General features: G+C 41.8%; 2 protein-coding genes across 3 annotated transcripts in view; one reads left to right on the forward strand and one right to left on the reverse strand.

Annotated features, from left to right (window-relative positions):
• trim62.1 (tripartite motif containing 62, tandem duplicate 1) overlaps positions 1 to 9,634 on the forward strand; it is a 116,433-nt gene extending 106,799 nt beyond the window's left edge. The window contains exon 6 of the mRNA XM_034166237.1: positions 8,810 to 9,634. Coding sequence (XP_034022128.1) covers positions 8,810 to 9,360 — 551 coding nt within the window. The 3' untranslated portion in view covers positions 9,361 to 9,634. The remainder of the gene's footprint in view (positions 1 to 8,809) is intronic.
• A 7,012-nt stretch (positions 9,635 to 16,646) lies between these two features.
• LOC117506692 overlaps positions 16,647 to 26,577 on the reverse strand; it is a 33,878-nt gene continuing 23,947 nt past the window's right edge. For both annotated transcript variants that reach the window (XM_034166244.1, XM_034166245.1), the window contains one exon: positions 16,647 to 19,629. In XM_034166244.1, coding sequence (XP_034022135.1) covers positions 18,614 to 19,629 — 1,016 coding nt within the window. In that variant the 3' untranslated portion in view covers positions 16,647 to 18,613. The remainder of the gene's footprint in view (positions 19,630 to 26,577) is intronic.

Genomic DNA, 26,577 nt, shown 5'->3' on the forward strand with positions numbered 1-26,577 from the left:
GTATTTTTTAACTGGGGGGTTGATGCACCCTTGGGTGCGCACTGCAAACTTCTAAATATGACAGGAGACGAAGACCAGAAAGTGACTAATCACAGCCCGTCCGGTCTATGTTGTTTTGACATGTAGCTTAAGTTTTTGGGAGGTGCGCGTCAGACTACGGAGAGGGGCTCAGAGAGGGTTCTCAGAGATGCAGAGGGCTCTGCCTGGCGATGGAGCTGCGGAGACACAGTAGCATAAATCAGGCTTTAGTAGCTGTTTGTTTGACACAGTCATTCCAGCAAGTCCCGAGGATCCTCCAGAGAGACCTAGTGCCAAAAATTGCCTTGGGTCACTGGTTGGTATCCAGGACTCACAACCACACAGTAAGACAGGAGGCAATGGTAACAGCATCTCTGATACCTCTGCTTCCTGTATTACTCTGTGGTAAGACCACCTCATTACGCCACAAGATCCACTCAGACATCTCTCAAATTCAAACACTGATTTTTCCAGAGACACAAACGCGATGAATCTTTCTCCAACCCCAAATCAGAAAAAGTTGGGACGTATGGAAAATGTAAATAAATTTGTGTGTGTGTGTGTGTATATGTATATATATATATATATATATATATGTATATATGTGTGTATATACGAGGGCTGTCAAAGTATAGGTCCTTTTTATTTTTTTCAAAAACTATATGGATTTCATTCATATGTTTTTACGTCAGACATGCTTGAACCCTCGTGCGCATGCGTGAGTTTTTCCACGCCTGTCGGTGACGTCATTCGCCTGTGAGCACTCCTTGTGGGAGGAGTCGTCCAGCACCTCGTCGGAATTCCTTTGTCTGAGAAGTTGCTGAGAGACTGGCGCTTTGTTTGATCAAACTTTTTTCTAAACCTGTGAGGCACATCGAAGTGGACACGGTTCGAAAAATTAAGCTGGTTTTCCGTGAAAATTTTAACGGCTGATGAGAGATTTTGAGGTGATACTGTCGCTTTAAGGACTTCCCACAGTGTGAGACGTCGCGCAGCGGTCCCAGGCGCCATCGTCAGCCTGTTTCAAGCTGAAAACCTCCACATTTCAGGCTCTATTGATCCAGGACGTCGTGAGAGAACAGAGAAGTTTCAGAAGAAGTCGGTTTCAGCATTTTATCCGGATATTCCACTGTTAAAGGAGATTTTTTTTAATGAAAGACGTGCGGACGGGTCCGCGCATCGGGACGCAGCCGGCGCGGTGCGGCGGCACAGGAAAAACACCTCCGTGTTGATAACATTTGTAAAATCCAGGCGGCTTTTGATGGCTTTCAGTGGAGTGAGTATATGAGAAATTGTTTAACAGCTGGACATGTTCCAACTTGTCCTTAAGGCTTCCAACAGAGGTGTTTTTCCTGTGGCGGAGCGTCGCAGCGGCTGCGAGCCGACGCTGCAGTCAGTTTTCTTGACGTGACACATCAGTCATTAAGCAATACAAACAGAATGGTACTATGTGGTAAATCTGTGTCAAGTAGGCACTTCTCAAAAATTGAGTGATCAGGGTAGAAGGAGACCAGTGGTGGGCACACTTCCGATAATCCGATAACAGATAATTATTGAAGATAATGTTTTCATTATCGGATTATCTTTTTAGATAACTTTAAAAACCATCATCAGACTAATTATCTTCCGATGAATTGCCGACCGATAACTTTGACCGATAACGTAGTAAACCAAGCTGAACAGTGAAAAACATTTTTAGCAGTTGAGAACTACTTATTAAAAGTTTCCTAATAGTTATATTGTTCTACCCGCTGCAAACAGAAGAAAGCTGTTTTCAGAAGAAACCACTCTATCCTCTGAAGGCAAAGGAGAACTGGTTTTTAATTTTTAAGGTTTTGTGAGCACATGCTGTGCCCGGCCGGCAGCAATGCATTATGGGTAGCATAGGGTAATCTCAGACGTTCACGACAGGACAGATGCATTTCAGACACTCTGTTCAGGCTCCACGGACAACATCATTAAACTCTAGTGCCTAAAACTCTCGTGAATATATTCTCTGGGTTTATAGACGTTATTGTATTTGCGTTTAAATTCCACGCATCTTAAATGTAGCAGACGGATTATCTGGAATTTTGTTTGGCAAGTTTTCAAGGCCGCTACTGCCATCTACTGGCCAGTAGTGTTCATGGCAGTATTCGCTCCAAGTACTAAGCGTCTGGGCACCAGTAGATGGCAGTGTTGTATTTATTTTGACCCGGTTATATCAGATGGTGGTCAAATCAACTTTTTGGCTTTGCAAATGGCTTTTTTTTTTTTTTCCACAAATTAAGTTTAAAACAAAACAACAACAACAAAAAACATTACAAGACAGCTCTGCGGTTGGATGCTTTGTAGCTCTAGGAGGTGGTCGTGAGACGTTAAAGCTTGTTACTCCACTACACGATGCAGGACGCGCGATTAACCTGAAACTCGGCCCAAAAAATTCTCGCACGAATGAAAAATCATCTGAAAAATGGCCAAAACACGCACAGTGTAAAGCCAACATTTGCATTTTAACCTGTGAAGTGCTTTGTGACTTATGTCTGTGAAAGGCACTATATAAATAAATTTGCTTACTTACTTACTAATATTGAGTGCACGTTTTTCAACATCGTAAAACGTGCGCACATCATCAAACATTCTCTCCACATGCAAAACATTTTGCGATGACACTTCCAGGGCTCCGTAAAAATGCCTGTTTTTACAAATAAAAATGGAATATTTTACAAAAGCACATTTATCTTTAAACCAACACACGACACACGTCACATTAACGTGTTGGTTTACATAATGAATGACTGAACCAATCAGTGTTTAGCAGAGGCACTTTTACCCAGAATGCTTTGCAGTCTGTGTTTGTTACAAAACCTCAGAATTAGTGCATTATTCAACATTAAAAGATATATGTTATATTTTAACTTTGTACAAATGACAGAATTGACATTAATGGGGTTATTCTATCAGTATTTTCACAAAACCATAAGTTAGTATGACTTTATTTTTCAAGACCTCCGCCTGACTGGAGCATTATAATTAGTAGAGAGCTCATTTTGTGGGTGCTGTCAGGATTCTTCTGTGCAGCTTCCTACAGGGGGCAGCATGGTCAAACATGGAAATACTGGCTCACTCTTTGGGTCTTTTGTCGCTTTTGATGCTTTCAAAAGCGATCGTGTTAAAAGTCAATTTCAGCTTCTTAGTAATTGCAAATGTACCAGAACCAATACTGGAGTCTATCGGTTATCGATTATCTGTAACTTCCGATACATTTTTGGGTGGTTTATTGGTTTATCTTTATCAAAGATAACTTTTCAATTATCTGATTATCTGTTATTGAAGTAAATTTTTTGGTTATCTGTGCCCACCACTGAAGGAGACTATGGGGGAAAGCCACCAAGTCACTCAGTCAACTCTGAATGAGTGACGGGGTTTTGTGGATGTGGTTGGAAAAAGTGCGACTAGTTCAATATTTGCTTGTTGCATCCCCATTCACAACTCCACTTTGGAGTGGAATAGAGGATTGTAAAACAGCTGAAATCTATGGTCATTTTTCCCACGTGCAGCTGACATGCAGCTGACATTTTGCATGTTCCTTATAAGAAAATCCTCCTTCATACCACTTTATTATGAAGCTATATAACTGGTGATGCAACAGAAAAAAAGATGCACTGTGCACACTTTCTCCAACCACAGGAGCCTATAACTTCTTCAGAGTTGTCAGTCTATCTTGGTGGCTTCCCTCACTAGTCTCTGTCCAGCATGGTCACTCAACTTTTGAGAACTTCCGACTTGAACAGATTTATCATACAGTACCATACTGTATGTGTTTTTTAATGAATGATGTAAATGAAGTCCAAGACATATTCAATGACTTTGAAATGTTCATGTGTCAATCCCCTGATTTGTCTCAAAATAATTGGCTGTAAAAGTGATTATTTAATCCTTATGTTTAGAATAGATTGCTCCCACCACAACTTTTTTGGAATGTGTTACAGGTCTTTAATACAGGAAATGATGTGTATTTAATTAAATGAAAGTGATCACACAAAACATGAAATATCTTGAGCTCATACAGTCTGCAATGAAATAGAAGTCTAAAGGATCACTGCTTAATTCTTCTTTTTCTTCGCATCATCGTCATCAATGTATTTGCTTGATTAAATGCTTGACCTTAAATAAAGTGCTTGCAGACCTGATGATGTTTAAACGCCTGGTCACTTATGTTAGCCGCCAGACGCCTCAGCCTGGCTGATTGTCCGCATGAGCAATCGCGGGTCCAAATGACTGCCTCTCCCTCCTGTGCTTCTTACCCTGTGCGCTGCTATACAATGCTGCTGGAACCTCAATTTCCCTGAGGGAGTTTTCCCAAGGGATTAATAGCATTCTGTCTAATGTAATCTAATTAATTTTTTCTAAGTCCACTGCGGAGTGTTACCTTAAAGTCCTAAAATGAAATGGCATGCCACGGTGTCAGTTCCAGAAGAATGACAGCAGGTGGTACACTGGTATGGTTTTGATTTAGCACTGCATTGATTTCTTACTATCCCATTATAAGAAATTGAGAACATCGAGCTAGACGTTATGTGTCTTTGGTTCGCCACACCCAGGAATATGTGCGAAACGCACCTTGACACTTGCACAAATTTGATCCCCGCACTGCCACGCAATTCGTCGTGCCAATGTGTCCCGCTTTGTCCCGCTCACGCCACACTATATAAAATAATCATTTTGTAGCCGATGATGCATTTGCTCTCAGAACTTGGCTGATGAAATCGTTCTCTCCTCGCTCCCAGAATCACAGAGAAATTATCTACAGCTGCAGGTTGTCTCGGGCTCATTGTAAATGGTAAATGGACTGCATTTATATAGCGCTTTTCCATCTGCATCAGACTCTCAAAGCGCTTTACACATCAATGCATCACATTCACCCCGATGTCAGGGTGCTGCCATACAAGACGCTCACTACACACTGGGAGCAACTAGGGGATTAAGGACCTTGCCCAAGGGCCCTTAGTGATTTTCCGGTCAGGCTGGGATTTGAACCAAGGATCTTCTGGTCTCAAGCCCAACACTTAACCACTAGACCATCACCTCCCCACCGTTGTGTGGGGGAGAACGCATTTGGAATTTTTGGAATTTATAATTTGTAATTTATAGTGTGTGTGTGTGTGTGTGTGTGTGTGTGTGTGTGTGTGTGTGTGTGTGTGTATAGATATATATATTAATGGATTGATAAAACGGTTGCATTTTCATTAATTCTTATGAGTTAGATAATGTATCTGTAATGTTACGTTTATTATAGTTGTAACATCTCGTCATAATCGTTGAGATGCCCTGCGCGCAATGACACGCAGTGTTTTTGAATAGGTTGCGTAATGTTCATGACTAGTTCACAAAATTAATGCATGCCAGAAGTTTTGAACAGCCATGCACAGTTCACGCACAATTTATAACAGGTTTACTTATTGGCACGCCAGATTGCGTGCCAGTGCAAGGATCAAATTACAGTGTGGGCAGCAAGCCGCACTTTAATTCTCGCTGCCCTTGAATACAAGCCTGCCTCATTTAGGTGACTGATCTGCACACGGTTTGAAAAAAAATTAATGCATGGGCTGTTAGTCAAGGAAATATGGTTTTGGCATTTTCCATGTCATCAAGTTTGTCTGATTTTGGCCTGTAAAGGTTTGACACTTTTCACAACACACAGATACACTTCTTGTGGACAAGTAGTCATTGAAAGCCTCAGTTTTAGTCTTGATCCAGGACAGTGACAAAGCCAGACACTCTGACTCCTCACTCAGCTTCTCAAGTACCACAGTCAGGGCATCTATCAATTCCATCAAAGTCACTGCAGCATTCACAAAGTCAGTCTGTATACTTTTCCTCACTGACCAAAACACCTACACCGCTGGTCTCCACAACCCTACCCGACACCCAGTCCATGCATGCACTGAACAGAATTGAAGTCGGAGCACATCCAAATACTAGTATTCACTGGAATTATTATTTCACTGGAGACTCTGCCTCCACTCCACAGAACACTCACTATCTGTGTTTAGGCTGGTTATGATGTTCAGCAACTTACTGGGGATCCCACAAATTCTCAGAATATCCCAGAGAGCAGCCTGATCACCTGAATTAAGTGGTTTGAGTAAATTAGCACACCCTGTAGATATTCATACTTGTATGCCCACAGTGCTCGGATACAGTCAACACAGTATGTGTGTATGAAGTCAGAGTGCTTCAGTTGCTGAGTGGCATGTACTTAGTCCTGTTGCAAATACTAATTGCATCTACCTTACCCAGCACAGAGAGCGGTGTAATATCTGTGTAGTTGCTGCAAACCAGGTGATTCAATTAAATGTATTTACACAGCACCAAATTACAACAAAGTCACCTCAAGGCACTTCACATGGGTAAGGTTGATCCTTACCCAGGTCTACATATCCCCCCTCCACCCAAGCTAGCATATAGGCAACAGTGGTAAGGAAAAAACTCCAGACTCAGAGGGGTGAACCACTGCTTAGGCCATTCTAACAATAACGGAGAGCGTAAAATAATAAGTAAAAATGAACAAAATTCATACGGAACAGCATGCAAAACACGGTCCACAACAGATCTGATTCTTAAAAAGTCCCAATTTTAAGTCAATGTTAAGTGTTGTAGCTCAGCAAAATAGTTCTGGCCAGCTGTCTCGTGTGAGTTGAATAGGCATCCAGCAGTCCAGCAGATGGTGACAAAAACCCAGGTCCGGTTTTGTTACAGCACCTCAGAGAGAAAGAGAGCAGAATCAGTTGGTCGGGGCTAACGGCTCCTAAAGCACTAGTTCCCAGCACTAAACCAACAGAGAAGCACAGAGGTGATCACCGGAAGATAGCCGTTTGCTTCACAAACAGACCCAGAATTTAGATACAATGAGGTTGAGATTCCATTGTTAATTGAGGTTGAGGCTCCATTGTTAATAACACAGTTTAAAAGGAGAGGAAAAATGGTTTGGTACTCTGCAAGTATGCTAACTATATGAAAGGAAAAACAGACAAGTCTTTAAACTAGCCTTGGTTTGTTGTTGTTGTTCATTCGGCTGCTCCCAGTTTCGTTCGGGGTCGCCACAGCGGATACAACCAGATCCGCATTGGTAATTGGCACAAGTTTTACGCCGGATGCCCTTCCTGACGCAACTCTAGTTTTACCTGGAGAAACACACACAGCTGCTGGTGTTCGAAAGAGGTCTCCCATCCAAGTACTAACCAGATCCTGCTCTGCTTAGCTTCTGAGATCTGAGGGGATCAGGCTTACACAGAGCAGATCCTTTATTTCAGTCAGTTGTGATACCTGTGTCCAAGATGTAAGCAAAGCTTGCCTGCTAAGCTAAAAGAGCAGCATCTCCTCCTGCCTGACCAATTTCAGCCTGGGTGGTTATTTGTGTACAGTCAAAATTAAATAAGTAAATAAAATCAGCCTCTTGAAATTTGCTGGAGATGTGTAATCACTCATACTAAAGAAGTCTGTTAATTGTAATAAAATATATCATACTGTTGTCATGGTAACATGTAGCATTTAGATGAAACTTTGGATAAAGAATTCAAGTGTGATATTTGCTAAGTTTAATTGCGTAACTCTGGCAGAACCCATTCAACGTTTACGTACATATTTATTTTTCATCTGCCTGTTAAGTTGATTTAAAAATAAATTTAAACAAAAACAGAGGAGGAAGGCAGTGTTTTTGATTTGTAGTAAATGTACTAAAGCAGGTTAAAACATCTTGTATGTCTTTCAGTGACTGTCAGATTATACAGTCTTCCATTCAAACACTTTGTTTCTTTCTTTCTTTTCTTTTTTTGAGCCCAGCAACTTGTGATTTATTTTCAGCATTCCAGTTGACCTGACCTCCCCTCCTCCTCTGAACTGGCTGAGCAGCTCAAATGTATTTCTTGAATGCAGTGGTGGGCACAGTTCCGCTAATCCATTAATTAGCAAAGCTAACGTTTTTGTTAGCAGGATAGCTTTTCAGCTAACTTCAAAAACTATCAGTGGACCAATTACCTTGCGCTAAATTTAGTTACGCTAACTTAGTTCGCTAATGGTTTTTTTGCTGGCATAGATAGTAACTGTCAAAAACATTTGTAAACCCTAAAATCATACATGTTGGTTCCTGTCTGCTACATGTTTTACAGCAGTCAGGCAGCTGTGAGTAGCTGAGCTCAACTGTACCCCAGCAGAAACGGTCTGGCTGCCAGGCTGCTACAAAAAAGTCATTTACATTCAACGTACAGTGCTCCAGATATGAGGCAGAAGTCATGAAAAACAAAGCAGGTTTGACTTATGGTTTTGATTTATAAACCAAATTAATCCGGATTAATCCGGACTGTAATTTTTACAAAGTGAAAATATAACACGTCTTTTAATTTTAAAATAATGCGCTAATTTAGATGATGAAACTAATTCTGGAGGTTTGAACATTAACACACACAGATGCCAAAAGGCATTATGGGAAAATGAGCCTCCGCTCATCACTGATTGGTTGGTTTATAATATGTAAAAACCAACACACAAATTACTGTAACGTGTGTGTTGGTTTTTACAAATAAATGTGTATTTGTAAAATATGTCTTTTTCATTTGGGGAAAAAAGGCATTTGCAGAACTGAAAATTATGTTTAAGTGTGATTCAGCGCAACGACCGTGTGATATTTGGGTGGGTGCTATTCACACTGCCATCCAGCAGATGGCACTGTTCTATGTATTTTGACCCATTAAGCCAGATGTCTTGAAATAAATACTGCATCAGCACTTTTTGTTGTTCTTTTCTCCCTCAGTACCAGCAGCGCTGACCCTTGACCCCATGACAGCACACCAAAGACTTATCCTCTCAGATGACTGCACCATCGTGGCCTATGGGAATCTCCACCCCCAGCCCCTGCAGGACTCCCTGCGTCGCTTTGATGTGGAGGTGTCCGTTCTGGGTGCGGAGGGCTTTGCGTCAGGTGTCCATTACTGGGAGGTAATGGTGTCAGAGAAAACCCAGTGGATGATCGGTGTGGCCAGTGAGACAGTCAGCCATAAAGGCAGCATCCAGATCCAGCCCAGTCGCGGCTTCTACTGCATTGTTATGCATGACGGAAACCAGTACAGCGCTTGCACCGAGCCCTGGACCCGCCTCAATGTCAAAAGTAAGCTGGAGAAGGTGGGAGTGTACCTGGACTACCCCAAAGGCCTGCTTATCTTCTACAATGCGGACGACATGTCCTGGCTCTACACCTACCGTGAGAAATTCCCAGCTAAAGTCTTCCCCTACTTCAGTCCTGGCCAGAGCCACGCCAATGGCAAGAACGTGCAGCCGTTGCGAATCAATACTGTACGTCTTTAAGAGCTACGCCAAGGACTTTGGAGGCGTCTCAGTATGAAATCACTCAAAATGTTTATTAAGGTGTTTGAAATGTTGATTTCTTTCAGTTCCGTGAATCGTGATTGATGTTGCTCTTAAGATCTGCCGTGTTACTTTTTGTGACTTGAAATGATCGTACAATAACGGCCTGCACTTGAGCCTCATACCGTATAGTTTGATGAGAAGATGACACCTATGAAGACACTGGGCTCCAGTGGGTCATCAACTCTGGCAGTAGCACCCTCACACTCCTTAGAGCCCGGCCACACGGCACACAGCGATCGCTGAACGAAGGAAAAAAGTCACAAAGCCACAAATTGTCAAGAAAAAGTGGACGAATGAGTCGGCACTTCTCCCATCACCGAAAAGCCTGCGAGTGCAGAGCGCATAAAAGACCGAAACAAAATCGAAACTAACAAAAGAAAAACGAAGCGAACAGCGACCTTGACACTTTGCAGCTGCGGGATCTGGTTGTCTTGACAACAGGTCATGCACGTTGCAATCAGTGATGGCTGGAACGTGCGTAACTAGTTAAAGTAGTTGATAAAATGTTCTTGCTGCTATTGTTTCTGTATGAAAACGCTGCTTTTCGTCCCACACATGGGCGAGTCACGTTCAGCTCGTCTGAGCTTTAGTTATTGATCCGTTCAGATATTGTCATTGTTTGTGCAAGACATCAGACTTGGGAGGTTGGACGAAGTTGGATGACAATCAAACGCAATGCTGAGGGTACAGGAACTACGCAAACGATGAGGAACCATCAAGACAGAAAGCAAAATGGAATACGGATGAATTGAGGTAGTTGTCAGGATTCGTTCACATTTTTCAACAGTTTGAAAATTCTAATGAAGCGCCAGCTACAGAAACGAAGCTGGATGACGGTTAAACGATGTCTCTGAAAGTCAACGTAAGTCCAGATTTCTTGTTTCATTTTGGCTTTGGTGTCCTTCGTTAGTGCCGTGTGACTGGGGCTTTAACAAAGTGACTCCCACGGGGCACCATTCGCTGTATCGGGTTCCAGGCTTTTCAGACCTAACAGTCCCCCTTTGGCCCAGCAAGACACTGAAGGCTCGTCTTTGTCTCCTGTACAGTTGACTTAGCATCGTCTGTGGAATGTGATTGACAGTACTCGGCTTGTTTCTTTTCCTTTGCCACATTTTTGGCGGTCCACTCTGAACTTAACAAGTCTTTCGACACTTTTCACTTCTGCTGGAGTAGACTAAGTCCTTGATTCCTCCTGCCGGTTCCATCCACATGCATTTGTTGAAAGTTTTCTGTGTTTGTCCAAGCTTGTGGTTTACATGTGCCAGCATTTGTCCATATTCCATGTAATATAAAATGATTGCAAAAGTATTTCATGTTTCCCCTACATGTGTAGGAGGAAACTCATGTTTGGAGGTGGAGATGATTAAAAGAAAGTGCTGCTATTAGTGGAAGAAGAGCAGGTGGCTGAGTGGATGAGGAGGTGGCCTGCCAATATGTAGACCTGGGTTCAAATCTTGCTCATGCTGTCTGTTAGTGTCTTTGGACAAACCACTTATTGTTCATTGTCTCAGTCCACTCAGCTGGAAAAGCGTCTTTGGCTAGGGGATAACTGGCATGCGTAGACTCATCTGCTTGATGCTACGGAGTCCGGAGATGAGCATCGGGAACAATGGGCCTCAGGTTCTATTGAGGACTTACTTGTTCTATGTGGAGGAAGGAACTTTGTGTTTGTATATGTTGGGTTGAAAGGAATATTCCTCCTCCAAACTCATAAATGGGTGATTCTTTAACTACGGGCACTATTGGCCTTGTAAATGTAATTTCCACCACACCATTGCCTTACAATATAAAGCGCCTTGGGGCAACTGTTTGTTGTGATTTGGCGCTATATACATGTGCTCTGATGTCACTGTTTATCTCCATAGAAACTACCCAAACAATCTTTCATACAAACTGTTTAAAGGGACATTACAGTGTTGTGGTGGAAATTACGGCAATAGTGTGGGACAACTACATTTTGTTTAAAAAAAAAATCACAACAGTTGTATGACATTGAATACCCCAATTATGTTTTGATTATTTTACTGATATTTTATTGAGATATTTTAAAACATTAGAAAAAAACGTTTCTTTACCGTTAATTTTTATCATTGAAGATCAAAAGTCTGGGTGTGGGACAAGCACAAAACGGCAATATTTGCATATAATGATGCTGAAAAAAGGTGAAAGTCATCATAGACTACTAGAACAAATTTCTTAACACACTTCATTGTAAAGATAACTATAAAAATGTGAAATTTCCCCTTTTTTCTGTTTTTCATACAATATGATCAAAGGACATAATAAGTGCCCGTAGTCTAAGAATCACCCAAATATGCTTGTCTTCTGTGTTCAGAATAACTGACAATTTCTTCTGCCCAACTTTTGATACAGCACCATCATGCATTTCTGCTTTGAGTCCAGATTTGTGCTGAGATTACTTAACTGTGTTATCACCAGTGTGTAGAGATGCTGGAGTCAGAGGCCTCCACCTGTAACAGCATAAATTCTCAGATGATGACATCTGAAAACATTTATGATAAAATATTACTCAGTTTTACAGCTGTTTTTCTTATTGTAGATCACACATCAGAATGAAGTCGAGCTGAATATTGGTACAGTATGAAGGGTAGGGCTGGAAGTTACTCATTCATAAATCTGCTCATTGTTTTTAAGATTGCCATAAATACATGCTTGAGACCTGACATGTTTTTGTCTGATACAAAAACATGTGATAATACATCTTTGAGGAGGGGAGTCAGCGTAGTAGCTGCAGCCAAATTTTGTTTGTTTCCTCTGTAAATTAACGTGCCCTAAACTGGAACACTGCTGAAACCAACCTCTCGCATGAGTCACAGACCGCGAGACGGTGTGAAATTCACAACTGCAAAACAGCGAATGCCAGCGGAGTTGCAACTATACCCACCTCAGTGAATTTTCCCAAGTAGTTACCATCTAGACTTGTTCGGTGATGAGTCCAATCAAGCAGACACACCACTCGGCAAAAGTACAACCAGCCACCTTGGCCCAGTGTGCGTTTGTCTCACGTTCAGGCCTGGGTAGGTCTGATGCTACTCTGTATAACTCTGGGCAAATTTGGTGTACTCTCATATGCTCAAAACTCTTCCTGTGCGGTGTGCGTAAGTTGGACGCCAATTTGCACACAACCCCTAGCATGCCCCCGCCTGAAAACATGCACAAGTCAGGCCAAGCTCCTGGAAATATTGATCTTGTTCAAAACCCAGTATGAGTCGAAACAACCGTTCCTGACGTGCAACAAAAACCTAAAATGAATGCTAATTTGAACAGTCTGCTTTCACAGAAGACTTTTGGGTGATGAGGTTATTGTGAGAGGTTTCAGGGTTGTTATTGGTGGTGATGCTGATGAGGAATTTGACACTTTTAATGATTTTACTGATGATTGTGTCTTTGGATGATGGCCGCTGTGCACCCATCATTGTGTGAACAAGCTCTGGCGACTGCAGCTGGAGATTTATTTGAAATGTTTTAATGTACAATAAATCATTGCTAAAAATCAAGCCCAACTGCTTCACTTTGATTTGTGTTCAGTGCACAGTAACACTGGTGCTGGTGGGCGGTTTGACAGTGACATTGGTTTCATATTGCACCAAGCAGGATCCACCATTTCTGAGTATCCGCATATTTGAAATGGAAAGTGGTTACAGGATCTAACAGGCAGGCAAATCTGATTTAAAGTGTAGGAGGACTTGTCAATACCTGCTCTTTTCATGCCAGACACTTGAGCTGAGATGTGCCAAACTCCCAACAGTGCTCAGCCACCCAGCAGTGACAAGGCTGCACGCCGTCTCTTTATCACTACTTCCAGTTCTCACATTGTAGGATAAAGTAAATGTCACCACGAATAAAACGACATCTCAGTCAGTGTTCACTCGCTGCGGGTGAACAAACACTGCTAAATGCATATGTCGTTTAAATCTGCCATCTGACGGCACCGGTCTGGAAAGGGTGGATGATTTAAAAAAAACAAAAAAACAAGAGCAATCCAAGATTTCTGACATTCGCCAAGTGTTGAGGACTCAAAATAACAGATATGTGATTCATATTTTGACCCAGACTTTATCTGGATCTGGATTTCACAACACAGTGCAATAATTGCATACTGATATTTAATTCACAAGCTGAAACAAAATAGTGTCATCCCGATCTTGGTTTTACATCATGATGTCGTATCCATAAAGTAGTTTTGACGTAATTCTTAAAAATTTACAAAGTGAAATCCCGATCCAGATCTGGATGCAGATCACCTTCAAAATTTATTGGAGTCTTCTGAGGCCTAACACCAATGTGTGGTGAAAATTTGGTGAAAATCTGTTAAGTAGTTTTAATGTTTAATCCTATCCGGCAAAGGGAAGCATACAAATTGAAATCCTGATACAGAATCTGGATCCGGATCACCTCCAAAATTTAATGGAGTCTTCCATGGCCTAATATCTGTCTGTGGTGCAAATTTGGTGAGAATCTGTGAAGTAGTTTTGAGGTAATCCTTCAAAGCCTATATAAAGTGAAATCTTGATCCAGAATCCAGATCCAGATCACCTCTAAAATTTAATGGAGTCTTCCATGGCCTAATCCATGCAGTAATTTTGACATAATCCTGCTAACAGACATACAGAGACAAATAAATGAACGCCCATGATTTTATTACGTCCTTGGTGGACATAAAAAAAAATTAAAGAAAAAAATACATTTGAATCATAAGTAAATACCAGAGATATCCAAAGTTTTTGCTTTTCTCTGCGATGTTCCACCACAGTTGGCTTTGTTGCATCATGATTACAGCTGATGCGCGTTATCACTGCAGACCTCCAGAAAGCGTTTTTGTAATCTCAGCTCTGATTCAGGAAATGTTTCTGCACTCGCAGCCTTTAGTCCCATCATAGAGACACGTTTTATCTCTGGGAGACGGCGTCCGTCCTGTAATAGACTTTTTACCTGCAGGTAAAGTATCCTTTTAAAAACTCACTGAGTTCTTTTGTGAGATTCCTGTCTGATTTCACAGTGATGCCGCCCTCCTGAGGCAGGAACATCAGAATTTTAAACTTGTGATGGGAAGATGCAGATGTGGGGGATATTAGGCTTGCGGTTAAATAGGATTTAGGGCCAAAAAAAATAAACACTACCAACAACCACCACCATGTCTTTTAACGGTCAAATGATTTGACAGATTTATGTTCAAAATGGTGAATTTATAAAATTAATGTTTGTTCGATTGTCTTTATTAGTAGTGTGATGAATCTTGTGTCATGGAAAATTGCATCTTGGTTCGCTCTTCATTCAGAAAATGCTGAAGCTTTTCCGGATGAAGAGCGGAACATCTTCAAGAAGATAAACAAGTCCATGTGACCTGACTCAGCCTACTTGAATGACACTGTATTAAAATGCAGCCCAGACTGTTCCCTGTGCAGGGAACAATGCTGCATCCATTGTGCCTCAGAAACATTTATTGTCTAAACTACCTTTTTGGGGAATGATGTTAGATGCGTAAGCTGGAGATGACAATTCTGAGTCGGCATTCTGACCTCCGGTGACTTTTTCTGTCAATCAGTCAATCAAAATTTATTCATATAACCCTGTACAATGACCACCAGGTGTCCAAAGTGCTTTACAATAAAATTCATTCATTCATTCATTCATTTTCTTCCGTATCCGGGTCAGAGTCACGGTGGCGGCAGACTAAGCAGCTCATTCCACACTTCCCTATCCTCGACCAAGTCCTCTAACTCTTCCCGGGGATCCCAAGGCATTCCCAAGCCCGCTGGGAAATATAATCGCTGCTGTTTGTCCTGCGATTTCCCCGGGGCCTCCTCTCATTTGGATGTGCCTGGAGGACCTCCCTAGGGAGGTAACCAGGAGGCATCCTCACCAGACGCCCTGTCCAGGAGTGAGTCCAGATGTATGTTGGAAGAATCTCATTTCTACAGTTTGTATCCGTGATCTTTTTCTTTCAGTCATTATCCAAGGTTCATGACCATAGGTGAGGACAGGAGCGTGACTCGACTTGGAAATTGAGAGCCTCACCTTCTGGCTCAGCTCCTTCACCACGATGGTCCAGACCAGCGTCTGTAAAACATCCATCTATTGATCTCACACTCCAGCTTACTGCCACTCGTGAACAAGACCCAAGAGACTTAAACTCCACCTCAGGCCATAACTCTCCCCTGACCAAGAGGGGACAATCTACCCTTTTCCTATAGAGTATCATGGTCTCAGATTTGGAGGTGCTGATACTAACTGATACTGATCCCAGTCACTTCCCACTCTGCCCCAAAACCTACTCAGTGCACATCGACAGTCACTGTCGTCTGAAGCCAACAGAACCACATCATCTGCAAAAAGCAGAGATGCAACTCTGAGGTGACCAAACTGGACACCCTGTGGACTCTGACTGTGCCTTGAAATCCAGTCCATGAACTGGATTGGTGAGAAACAGCGGCCTCAACAGCTCCCTTTACAATAAAAAAAAAACATAAGTCACAGCAATAAAAACATCATACAATTTAAAAAAAAAATGTCAGGGCATAACTAGATATTAGATAAATAAATGAGTCTTGAGCTTGGATTTAAAAAGTGTGTCAGTACCCAGTGTTAAGGTTAAAAGTACCATGGTCAGCACATCACCTTTTTCCAAGATAATCCAGCAGGCACGTGTGGCATATTCAGAGGCTGGTTAAACTGCATGTTTATTGCACAGATGTACCTTGGACTTTTCAAAGTAAAAGCCCTTTCTAAAATGTGCAATTTTGTCATGAAACAAAATGTCACAGATGTTCTATAGTGGGTGGGTTTCTGTTACCCTTCAAATTGTGCAGTATGAAGTAGCAATTTTAAGAAAACCTCAAATCTCAAAAACATTTTTACTTGTGGTCTCATGACATGGTTTTTCATGCAATTCCAAAAAGCCTTATTTTGAAAAACTGCAATGGAAATGTTTCTGCTGCTACTGCTCACATGATGTACACAAATAGTCACATGGCATTCTAAAACACAGCAATGTACATTTGGATGAAGTAAGAAGTGAAGAATTTGTAAAATGTAACCAATGATGTTACAGCAATTTTAGATTTAAAAAAAAGGCCAATGCCAATATTTAGCAGGACTTACCAAACCGGCTCCATGACTGTTGGAATGACCGTTCCCATAACATGACAAAACCGAATAGTCACATTCAATCACTCAATAGAAATACTATGAATTCACAACTGTTTTTTATTGACATTCTCAAAACAATTGATGAGCATTTGTACAAATCTGTAATAGAAACCCAGCCACTGACTAGCATGCCCGCTGTCAGTCGTGAACCCAGTCACACATCCAGAGCACGTGTACCCACACCAGCCCCTGAACTCCACATCTGGTCTCCTCACCTAATAATGAAGCAACCCCCCACACACACACACAACATCATCTGCACATTTTAGAGTGAGCTTTTATTATCACCAGTAAAAGATGCATCTTTTGCAGTAATCATGCTGTTTAATCAGCATCTTAATGTGCAACACCAGCCAGGTGGATGAATTATGTTGACAAAGGTGAAGCCATCACTAAAATTTAGGTAAAATAAACCTTGTGTGTGCATAGAGGTTGGCTTTTTCACTTCAGCTTGTCAAAAATGGGAGAAAACCCAAAAGTGGATCTTGACTAAGGCAACTTGTGACATAATAATGTCCTGTTTATAAATTCTCCTCATTGTAATAGTACGAAAGAAGTTCACTCATGGTACACGGTATCCCAAACAGGAAGTGCCAAATTTTGAGTCCACAGTGAAACAGGAACTAAATATTGAACACTTCCTGGAAAAGAAAGTACGGGAGATTAACCTGTTTTTCACTATGGTGTTTTCACTGTGGTATGTTCATCCTCTGTAAGGTTTTTGTGTTAATTTTTGTCTTTTTTTTTTTTTTTTAGGACAAAGTGAGAGGCGGCGTGCACCTTGACAGCTCATGAGGTCAGTCAGTGACTATTTAGTGTGTAAATTACATGAAGGTTTTTAGCCATGTTAATGCTCCCTAGAACCATTTACTGAAAAAAAAAACCCTCTGAAACACCTAAATGAGATGGTGAGGACTTTCCAGGCATGTAAGAGGCACATAAAGAAAAATACTTCTAATGTTGGGGGGTTAAATAGTCTGTGGTTGGCGAGTCTTGGTGGCAAAGCTGAGGGTTTTTAGCCATGCTAACGTTCACCAGAACCATTTACTGATATAAAATCTGAAACCTAAATGAGATGGTGAGGACTTTCTAGGCATGTGAGAGGTAAATAAGGAAAAATTCTTCAAATGGCGGGGGGTTAAGAGGGCTGTAGTTGGGGGATCTGAAGCTGAAGGGTTTTGGGCCATGCTAATGCTCCCCAGAGCTATTTTACTGGAGAAAAAAGTCCGAAGGACTGAAATGACATGGTGAGACGGTGAAGAGCTACGCTTGTTCATGTTGGCGACATACGTGTATTACACAGCAGAATGTGTGACATTAACACAGTCACTATCTGTTCCAAAAATAGCATGTGCACATTCCTCTTTCATCTGGTCTCAGTGGGTTTTTGTGTGGTTTCAGTGTTTGTCTGCGCAGGTCTGTGTGGAAAAAAAAAGCCTCAGCTCACTCACAGTTTGCCTTCTGGCTCAATCAAATGTAAATCAACCATTAAAAAAAAAATCCAGTCTTTTTCTAGAGTCTCCTGTACAGTTCCTATGTTGCATCCTAAAGCTCATCTACCAAATATTGTAGGAACTTTTAGTTACCCAGACTTGTTGTCCCGCAGTGCCCTCTGTTGGACACTGAGAAGCATTATAGGTTTAATTTCCTGCAGTGCTTCTCCTTCAGTTCTGTGATCCAACCACAAACATTTACAAATGATAGAAATCAGCCGTGCGCGCTCAACTCAAGTTTACTAGCAGTTGCGCCAATACGCTTTCTATTGCTGCTTTCAGGCGACTGTTTGCTGCTGGATGAAGGTGTGTGTGTGTGTGTTAACAGTCAAAGCCTTCCAGCTGTGTTCGAGTGAGGCCTCGTGTCTTTCTAACGAGCACGCCTCAACCTGCCTTCTCAGCACCTTTCAGCGGCCATCATTCCACACGTGAATAGGTGCTTTCAAAAGCTTATTTGCGCCGGGTTCAAACTGCCGATGACGCTCAGGCCTGCAGCCGCGTCCCCAGCCTGTGTCCACTCACGTGTTTCATACGAGCATCTCGCGGTGAGAGACAGATGTGTCACTTGGATCTGCTGCTGATGAGGCTGAAGGTGTAACACACAGTTCCAGCACAGACTCTATAGTCCTGATAAGAGGAATGTTCACGCTGAGGTTCACAGGGAGCACGAAGACGCCGAGCACGCTCACGAGCCCTGTTATTACCTTCACCCCGGGGCCTGGAAAACCCCACAGCCGCCACCCACACGGGCTCCTGTGCCGTGAGCCAGAGGGCCCGTCCTGTGCCGCACCTCTGTTTATCAGTTCATGCTGCTCTCCTCGTTTTTCTGCACACAAACGCTGTGGAAAGAAGAGCGCAAAGTCTCCATGGCGACACGCCGACATCTGCACACCTTTCCAGGAGCACGCTCTGTGAACGCTGCAGCTGCTCTCTGTTGTCTCTGAGTCAACAGGTCGTGTCAACGTGCCAGAGTTCACCGGGTGTTGTTGGTCTGTGTGTGTCCTTTCTGTCAGGGTTCGGCGCTCCTCGTGGAGGCGCGTGCCCGTGTTGAGCAGCAGGATCAGGGACAGGAAGGCCATGCTCCAGCAGGGAGTGGCAGTGCCGGTCACTGGGCTGAACAGGTTTGGCAAACACCGGATGAGCATGTTGGGTGTTTGCAGACAGGCAGCAGTCCACACTTCCTCCACCTTCCATCTCCACCTGGCATCGAGGCCGGCCATGACCCACACGCTCAGGCAGCAAAGGTAACCAACCACGTGGGTCATCTGCTCCTTATCTGGTTTGTGGCTTTCCTCCTGATGGTTATAACAGAGCAGTGCCTGAGCGCCATCATGACTCGCCGTTTGGCCCGCTGACCCCTCAGCAATAACGCAGGGCCACAGCTGCCTGGTCAGAATCTCCACTGCGATCAGAGGAGTGGTGAGGAGCAGGACTGTACCATAGGTGTGGCAGAGGAAGAGAATGCAGCGCAGGGCGATCACATCGCCGCCTGGTGACAGCTGAGGTAGCCAGGGCTCAAAGAGGAGCAGGAAGATCAGAAACACTGCCAGGGGGGCAAACAGACCAGATTATTGTAGAATCTTAGAGTCCGGTCCATAAGTATTTGGACATCTGGAGACCACCTCAATGGAGCTGCAATGAAAGAGCCAATATGTGCTTGTGGTGCAAACATTCAGCTTTAATTCAAGGAGTTTAACAAAAATATCTCATGAACCATTTAGGAAATACAGCCATTTCTATACATCAGTCCTCCATCTTCAAAGCACATAAGAAATTGGATCAATTAAATACAAGGATTATTGGAAATGCGTATCATTTTTACAGCCAGTTTTCTTTAGACGAGTCAAGGAATGGATACATGAACATTACACATTCACTGAATGTGTCTTGGACTTAATTTATTTACGAACTCTGTGGCAAATCTGTCTGGAGTAGAAGTAGTTCTCGTATACTGAGTGACCATGCAAGGAGACAAGTGAGGAAAACCACCAAGATACCATGATAATGCAGAAGGACTAACAGGCTTTGCTGGGTGTGAGTGGAAAAGCTCTAGAGTGCAACTTTATAGTCTGTCGCATCATCAGTTCTACATCTTCACGGTGGAGTGGAACAGAGAAAGATTTTCATTAACCTTCAAGCGACAGAGTGGGATCAGCCAAATACTTGTATGTGCTGTTGTGACATTTTTAATTATAATAATATGACCACCCATGAAAGATACTGATGTTAGATGAGCCCAGACTTTGACAAATTTTAAGTTAAAACTGAACTGTTGCATTTAAAAAAAATGATGCAAATTATTCTTTGGGTTGATAGCATTCTAAAAAGGAATAGTTTGCACCATCTGTCATGCTTAGTTATAACATTACAGCTTAGTTATCACCTGTCATAGAATTCAATGGATGTCGACCTTGTTTGACCTTTACTTTGGAGACCAAACATTCAAGACATTCAAAACTATTCCATTTAATCATCCTTTTATTTCAACCAATAATTTGCTTTTTTTTTTTTTTTTTTTTACTGAAATGGGAGCAACTTTAACTTTTGACACCTGTACAAACTGATACTGACCTTTGTCACCATTTTTGCTGTTTTTACCCCATAACTCCAAAACATTCCATCACAGATAGTCCAAATAATACCTTTTTGGAATCGTTATAATCAGACAAATAATGTGATATCATTTTCAACATGATTGGAGCATTTTTACATTTGACCTCTGTATAATTCTTGGTTATCATACATTTTTGTGTAGGCCATGGTACACTGAGGCTGGATTCTAAGTGTTGTTTAGTCACCTTCAGTGGTACCAATCAGGTCAAAATTGACAAATGGCTCCTGGACGTTTTGTCTTTGTGAACAGCCTGTAACCCAAGATTTTTCTTTTTTTCTTTTTCTTTTTCTTTTTTTTTTTAAACAGAGGATTCATATCCTGATAGAATAGAACTGATTCAATTTTCAAAGTCAAAGGTTACAGTCAGGAAAAATCTTGGAAAAAATCTTGGAAAATTACACAAAATCCCCATCCTTTAACATTGAACAAATTTAAAAAAATTCATAACTCTGTCAAAAAATGATTGAATGCCTTTCATATTTGAGAGCTTTACGTAGGATGGTATCCTTTATTGATAAAGTTTGATCTGGATCTGATCAGAATTGTGGATTTCGTGGACATTTGTATTTAATATTGAAAACCCGATTTGGTGTACATTTTGCATTATATCTCAATCAAAAGTGCCTCAGTCACTCTGATTTTTCTGTTATGGATTTACCTACACCACCAAAATTGGATAGAGGTTCCAGTTTTATGCCTGTTTGTCTATCTTCCAGAAACCAAGTACCAAAAATGTCAAATTGTGCATAGTAGAGATGACCAATGTTTTGTGAAAATGATCTGAAAAAGAATTTAGAAACCAAAAAAGTTGAAAAAAAAAAACCCTCACAATACCACACACAAAAAAAACTTTAATTCAGGTGCATGAACTAAATACATACTGCTGACAATTATTCACATCTAATTTAGTTTATGAAAGCCACTTCTAACAGGACTTTTTCCAAAGTAAAATTTGTGGAATTGGAAACTAGTGCTGCGCTCTGGGTGCTCTAGGTTAAACTGTTTTGTAAAACACTTTGAATTTCCCTAGTGCATGAAATGTGCAATACAAATAAAGCTGCCTTGCTTTGAGAACTGCCTCCTCCTGACAGGATTTATATACAGTACTCATGACTTGGAAAATGTTCAAGTGTCCATCCCTTGACTTGTCTAAAGAAATCAGGCTGTAAAAGTGACCATTTGTATGAACAATAATCCTTTGAGGTTGCCATTAATGTATATACAGTCGTATGTAAAAGTTTGGGCCCCCCTGATAATTTCCATGATTTTCCTTTATAAATCTGATAGTTTTCTATATATTGTCAATATTATTATCAAATATTAATGTCTTTGTCTTTACTTTGATGAACTGCCTTTGATCTTGTTTTTGATTCTGTTCTCTATTTTCCATATATACATATATGCATGTGTAAGAATTCATGCACCATTATTCTTCTAAATAATCACTCATTGTCAAAGCAGAAATATACACTGAAATGGTGAAGTAATCATTACAACTGCTCCCATGAGAAAAGTAACATTTGTTGGTGAATGAATGCCTAGACTGTTTTGCTAGAGCTATGTTTTTGTTGAGCACAGATTAATATTTCGGCCTTGAGCAGAGAATAACACAGCCTGTACACTAGTTCGAGGCTGGTGCTGTAAAGTTTCAATTTGAAGAACAATTACTATCTGTCTGAGCAAGACCACAAGGTGCCTCCAGGTGCAAAGTGATACAAATATGAATTGACTGAAGAAACGCAGCTGTGCTTTGTATATTGTTTTGTAATATGTCTGTGTGTAAATAAATTCAGGAGCAGAGTGGGCAGGCCTTTCAGAGCTGACTGACGGACAGTGACGAGGGGTCATGCTGGCTCTCCCTGATCAGGAAAGAAATTCAGTGTTTCTGTGTGGTTATTCTCTGCAATAATTTGAGTTGTTCTCTAGCACCAGGCTCAACTCTGACATTTCTTGGTCCTTCGAGCCGGATGCCATAAAGACCGGGGGAGTCGTCGGCCCATGACGGAGGACCCCGTTGGAAGACCGTGGCCACGGCGTTTAAAGACCCTTTCCAGGGGTGGACTCCTCCATGACGGGTCGGCGCTCATCAGGGTGAAGGCATTCGAATTTCAGTGACAGAGTTTAACCACAGGTGAGAACTGCTTTTCTTACATGCACGAATGGCGTGTGGCTGGGAGTCACCGCGGAGGAAAAAAAAATGTAATGTCTTTGAGCTTGACTGTAATGTGTGTAGAGCAGTGAGGTCTGAGATACGATAAGGCTGTGAGGTGCGAGTTAAAAACAATACAGAAGACAGCTAAAGACCACTTTCAGGTCCGGAACAGCGCGTAAAAACTGTACAGGGTCGGGTCGGTAAAACCTTCGGTGGGCGGGCCGTAAAATTCTGGGAATAATCATTCCCTTAATATTGTCCACAGGAAATATAAAAAAACGGTTGGTGCAGAGCAGTGATAACAGCGGAGTTAAAACGTGATAACAGCTGAAGTGCGGTGATGTGTTTGTGTGAATCACGGGGTGGCCTGGCATCTGTTTTAACCCGCAGACATTAAACGAAGCCACCTGAACTGTGAAGTAATTTGTGGACATTCTATATGCACCACACCTGTTTGCAAACCTACGAGTCTGGAAAGAAGCCTTAAGCAAGGTCTCCCACCTCTCACAGGTCGAAGTGGTGACACTTTTCAGGTTGACCGGCGACCAAACAGTGAAAAAAGAACAACAGCCCGTTCGTTTAGATCTCCCTATGAGATAACCCCACGAACAGCTAAAATGGGTAACTGTTTTCACAGCAAACATGACACACAGCCACAGTCTAATGATTTTTAGTACATGGAGATTAAATATCCAGGGTCATCTAAACACTTAAAAATGTGAGGAAGAAGTGTATTTTGCAGGAAAGGGCAAAGGTCAGCGCCACGGAGCAGCCAGAGGCAAAGCCCGTGGGCGTGAAATAAAGAGGGAAATTGACATGTTGGAAGTGTGGGAAGAATGGACACTTTGCGCGTGAATGTACACACTCGCAAAGATAAGGAGTTCTCCGTTTTCAACATGAATTTTGTTTATGTACACATAAGGTTGCAATTCTTTCTTTTCTAGAAGATTATACTTGTTTAAATCAATTTTTTCTCACTTTTTTATTCTGTTGTCACTGTACAGGCAAATTGTGTATATTTATTGTGAGTTGTTTTAGTTAATACTGTCAAGGTCACAGTTGCTGGCACTCCAGAATTTTAAAGTGTGTAGTTAAGATACTGAGAAACGAATGCACATTAATCAATTTTGTACGTGTATGTGAGTTAGTGTCCAGGGTGAAAGGGTAGATTCTTTAAGGGAAAAATTCTGAAATAAACCTATTAATGAAATTTTTTTTTTCTTCTTTCAGCTTGTTAAGATGATAACTCAAAAACAGTAAATACTGTCTGTCTGGAACAAGAAAATTCAGATTGATTATTTCAACTGAACATTGCCGTATTTGGTGAATCTTGCCTCAGTAATCATGAATCATGAATGAGCTACTGTGGAACTGACCACTGAGATCAATGAGTTCCTGCAAGTATTCATAAACTGTTTGGAAACAGGCTCATCTAGGCAATAAAGACTTGGGGTTATAAAACATTTCTATAAATCAGTTCCCCAGTATACATATTAAATACTGCTAAAAGGAAAAAAAAAATTTGTTAATTGACTGGTCAGCTAATTATTTTTTGATGACATAACAGACAGAACGGAGCAGTGGTTGTGGTAGATTCTCTGAGGACTATTAAAAATGGATTGTGAGACTGTGAATTGACACCCGGTTCTTGATCTTCAGGCCTCAAACAGCCTGATAGAAGGTTGGCATGAAAAGTCTCCTATCAGGGCACTGTAATTAATAGTTCCTTTGAGTTCTACGTGTATACATGTGTATATAATATGTTGAGTGTAATGGGACACAGGTCATTGTTGGACCTGTGGATGTTTTTTTTTGGTTGAGAAGAGTTGGTTTATTTTGCATGATTGTCATGCTTGCTGCAGTTGTGGGGTTCTGTTCTTCTGTTCTGGGGTTCTCTCATCCTCATCACCCCAGTTTGGATTGGGGTGAGATCGTCGTCTTCCTGTTCCGGAGCACAGCGGTGTTCTGCTGTATCTGTTAGCTGTTTGAACTGAGCTGTTTGAGTTCTTTGAATTAACAGTCTTTTTCAAGACTTTTTTACTTTTTTTTACTTTTTTTTTTTTACTTTTTCACCGTGCTCCAACGCCTAAAGAAGACCTCTAACGGTCGAAACATCGCGACGGAGCACTTTTATCAGCTAACTTTCATCAGCGTTGGCAAGCTAACTAGCTTGCTAACGCTTTCGTTTTTATTTTTATTTTATTTTTTAGCACTGTTGTCGTGCTGCTCCACAGCCTGCCTAGTGGATTTTTATTTTATTTTAGCACTGTTGTCGTGTGTTACCTGTGCTGCTCCACAGCCTGTCCAGTGGATTTTTATTTTATTTTTTAGCACTGTTGTCGTGTGTTACCTGTGCTGCTCCACAGCCTGCCCAGTGGATTTTTATTTTATTTTTTAGCACTGTTGTCGTGTGTTACCTGTGCTGGTACACAGCCTGCCCAGTGGATTTTTATTTTATTTTTTAGCACTGTTGTCGTGTGTTACCTGTGCTGCTCCACAGCCTGTTCAGTGGATTTTTATTTTATTTTAGCACTGTTGTCGTGCGTTACCTGTGCTGCTCCGCAGCCTGTCTAGTGGATTTTTATTTTATTTTTTACCACTGTTGTCGTGCGTTACCTGTGCTGCTCCGCAGCCTGTCTAGTGGATTTTTATTTTATTTTTTACCACTGTTGTCGTGCGTTACCTGTGCTGCTCCGCAGCCTGTCTAGTGGATTTTTATTTTATTTTTTACCACCGTTGTCGTGCGTTACCTGTGCTGCTCCACAGCCTGTCTAGTGGATTTTTATTGTTTTTTGCCACCGTTGTCGTGTGTTGCCTGTGCTGCTCCGCAGCCTGTCTAGTGGATTTTTATTTTATTTTTTGCCGCCGTTGTCGTGCGTTACCTGTGCTGCTCCGCAGCCTGTCTAGTGGATTTTTATTTTATTTTTTGCCGCCGTTGTCGTGCGTTACCTGTGCTGCTCCACAGCCTGTCTAGTGGATTTTTATTTTATTTTTTACCACCGTTGTCGTGCGTTACCTGTGCTGTTCCACGGCCTGTCTAGTGGATTTTTATTTATTTTTTTTTATTTTTTTTACCACCGTTGTCGTGCGTTACCTGTGCTGCTCCACAGCCTGTCTAGTGGATTTTTATTTTATTTTTTACCACCGTTGTCGTGCGTTACCTGTGCTGTTCCACGGCCTGTCTAGTGGATTTTTATTTTATTTTTATTATTTTTTTTACCACCGTTGTCGTGTGTTACCTGTGCTGCTCCACAGCCTGTCTAGTGGATTTTTATTTTATTTTTGCACCGTTGTCGTGCGTTCGCTGTTGCCGTGCGTTACTTGTGCTGCTTCATGGCCTGTCTGGTGCCTTAACTAAAGCACTCCTTCTGCTGAATCACCTCTAAATTATTTACACATTATTCACTTTGCGTGTTTTTAGGAATCCACTAGGTTGCGTAGCTACTAGCTTTTAGCCGATTTAGCATGGCGGCTTCTCCTGTCTCTCCCGCACTTTTCTGCTCTGGTTGTGAAATGTTTAGCTGTTCCTCGGCCTCCTTTAGCAGTAACGGTACTTGTAATAAGTGCAGCTTATTCATAGCTTTGGAGGCCAGGCTGGGCGAATTGGAGACTCGGCTCCGCACCGTGGAAAATTCTACAGCTAACCAGGCCCCTGTAGTCGGTGCGGACCAAGGTGGCTTAGCCACCGTTAGTTCCCCCCTGGCGGATCCCGGGCAGTCGGGAAA

Source organism: Thalassophryne amazonica, chromosome 3 (assembly GCF_902500255.1).
Source record: "Thalassophryne amazonica chromosome 3, fThaAma1.1, whole genome shotgun sequence".
In the NCBI taxonomy this organism is placed as follows: Eukaryota; Metazoa; Chordata; class Actinopteri; order Batrachoidiformes; family Batrachoididae; genus Thalassophryne; species Thalassophryne amazonica.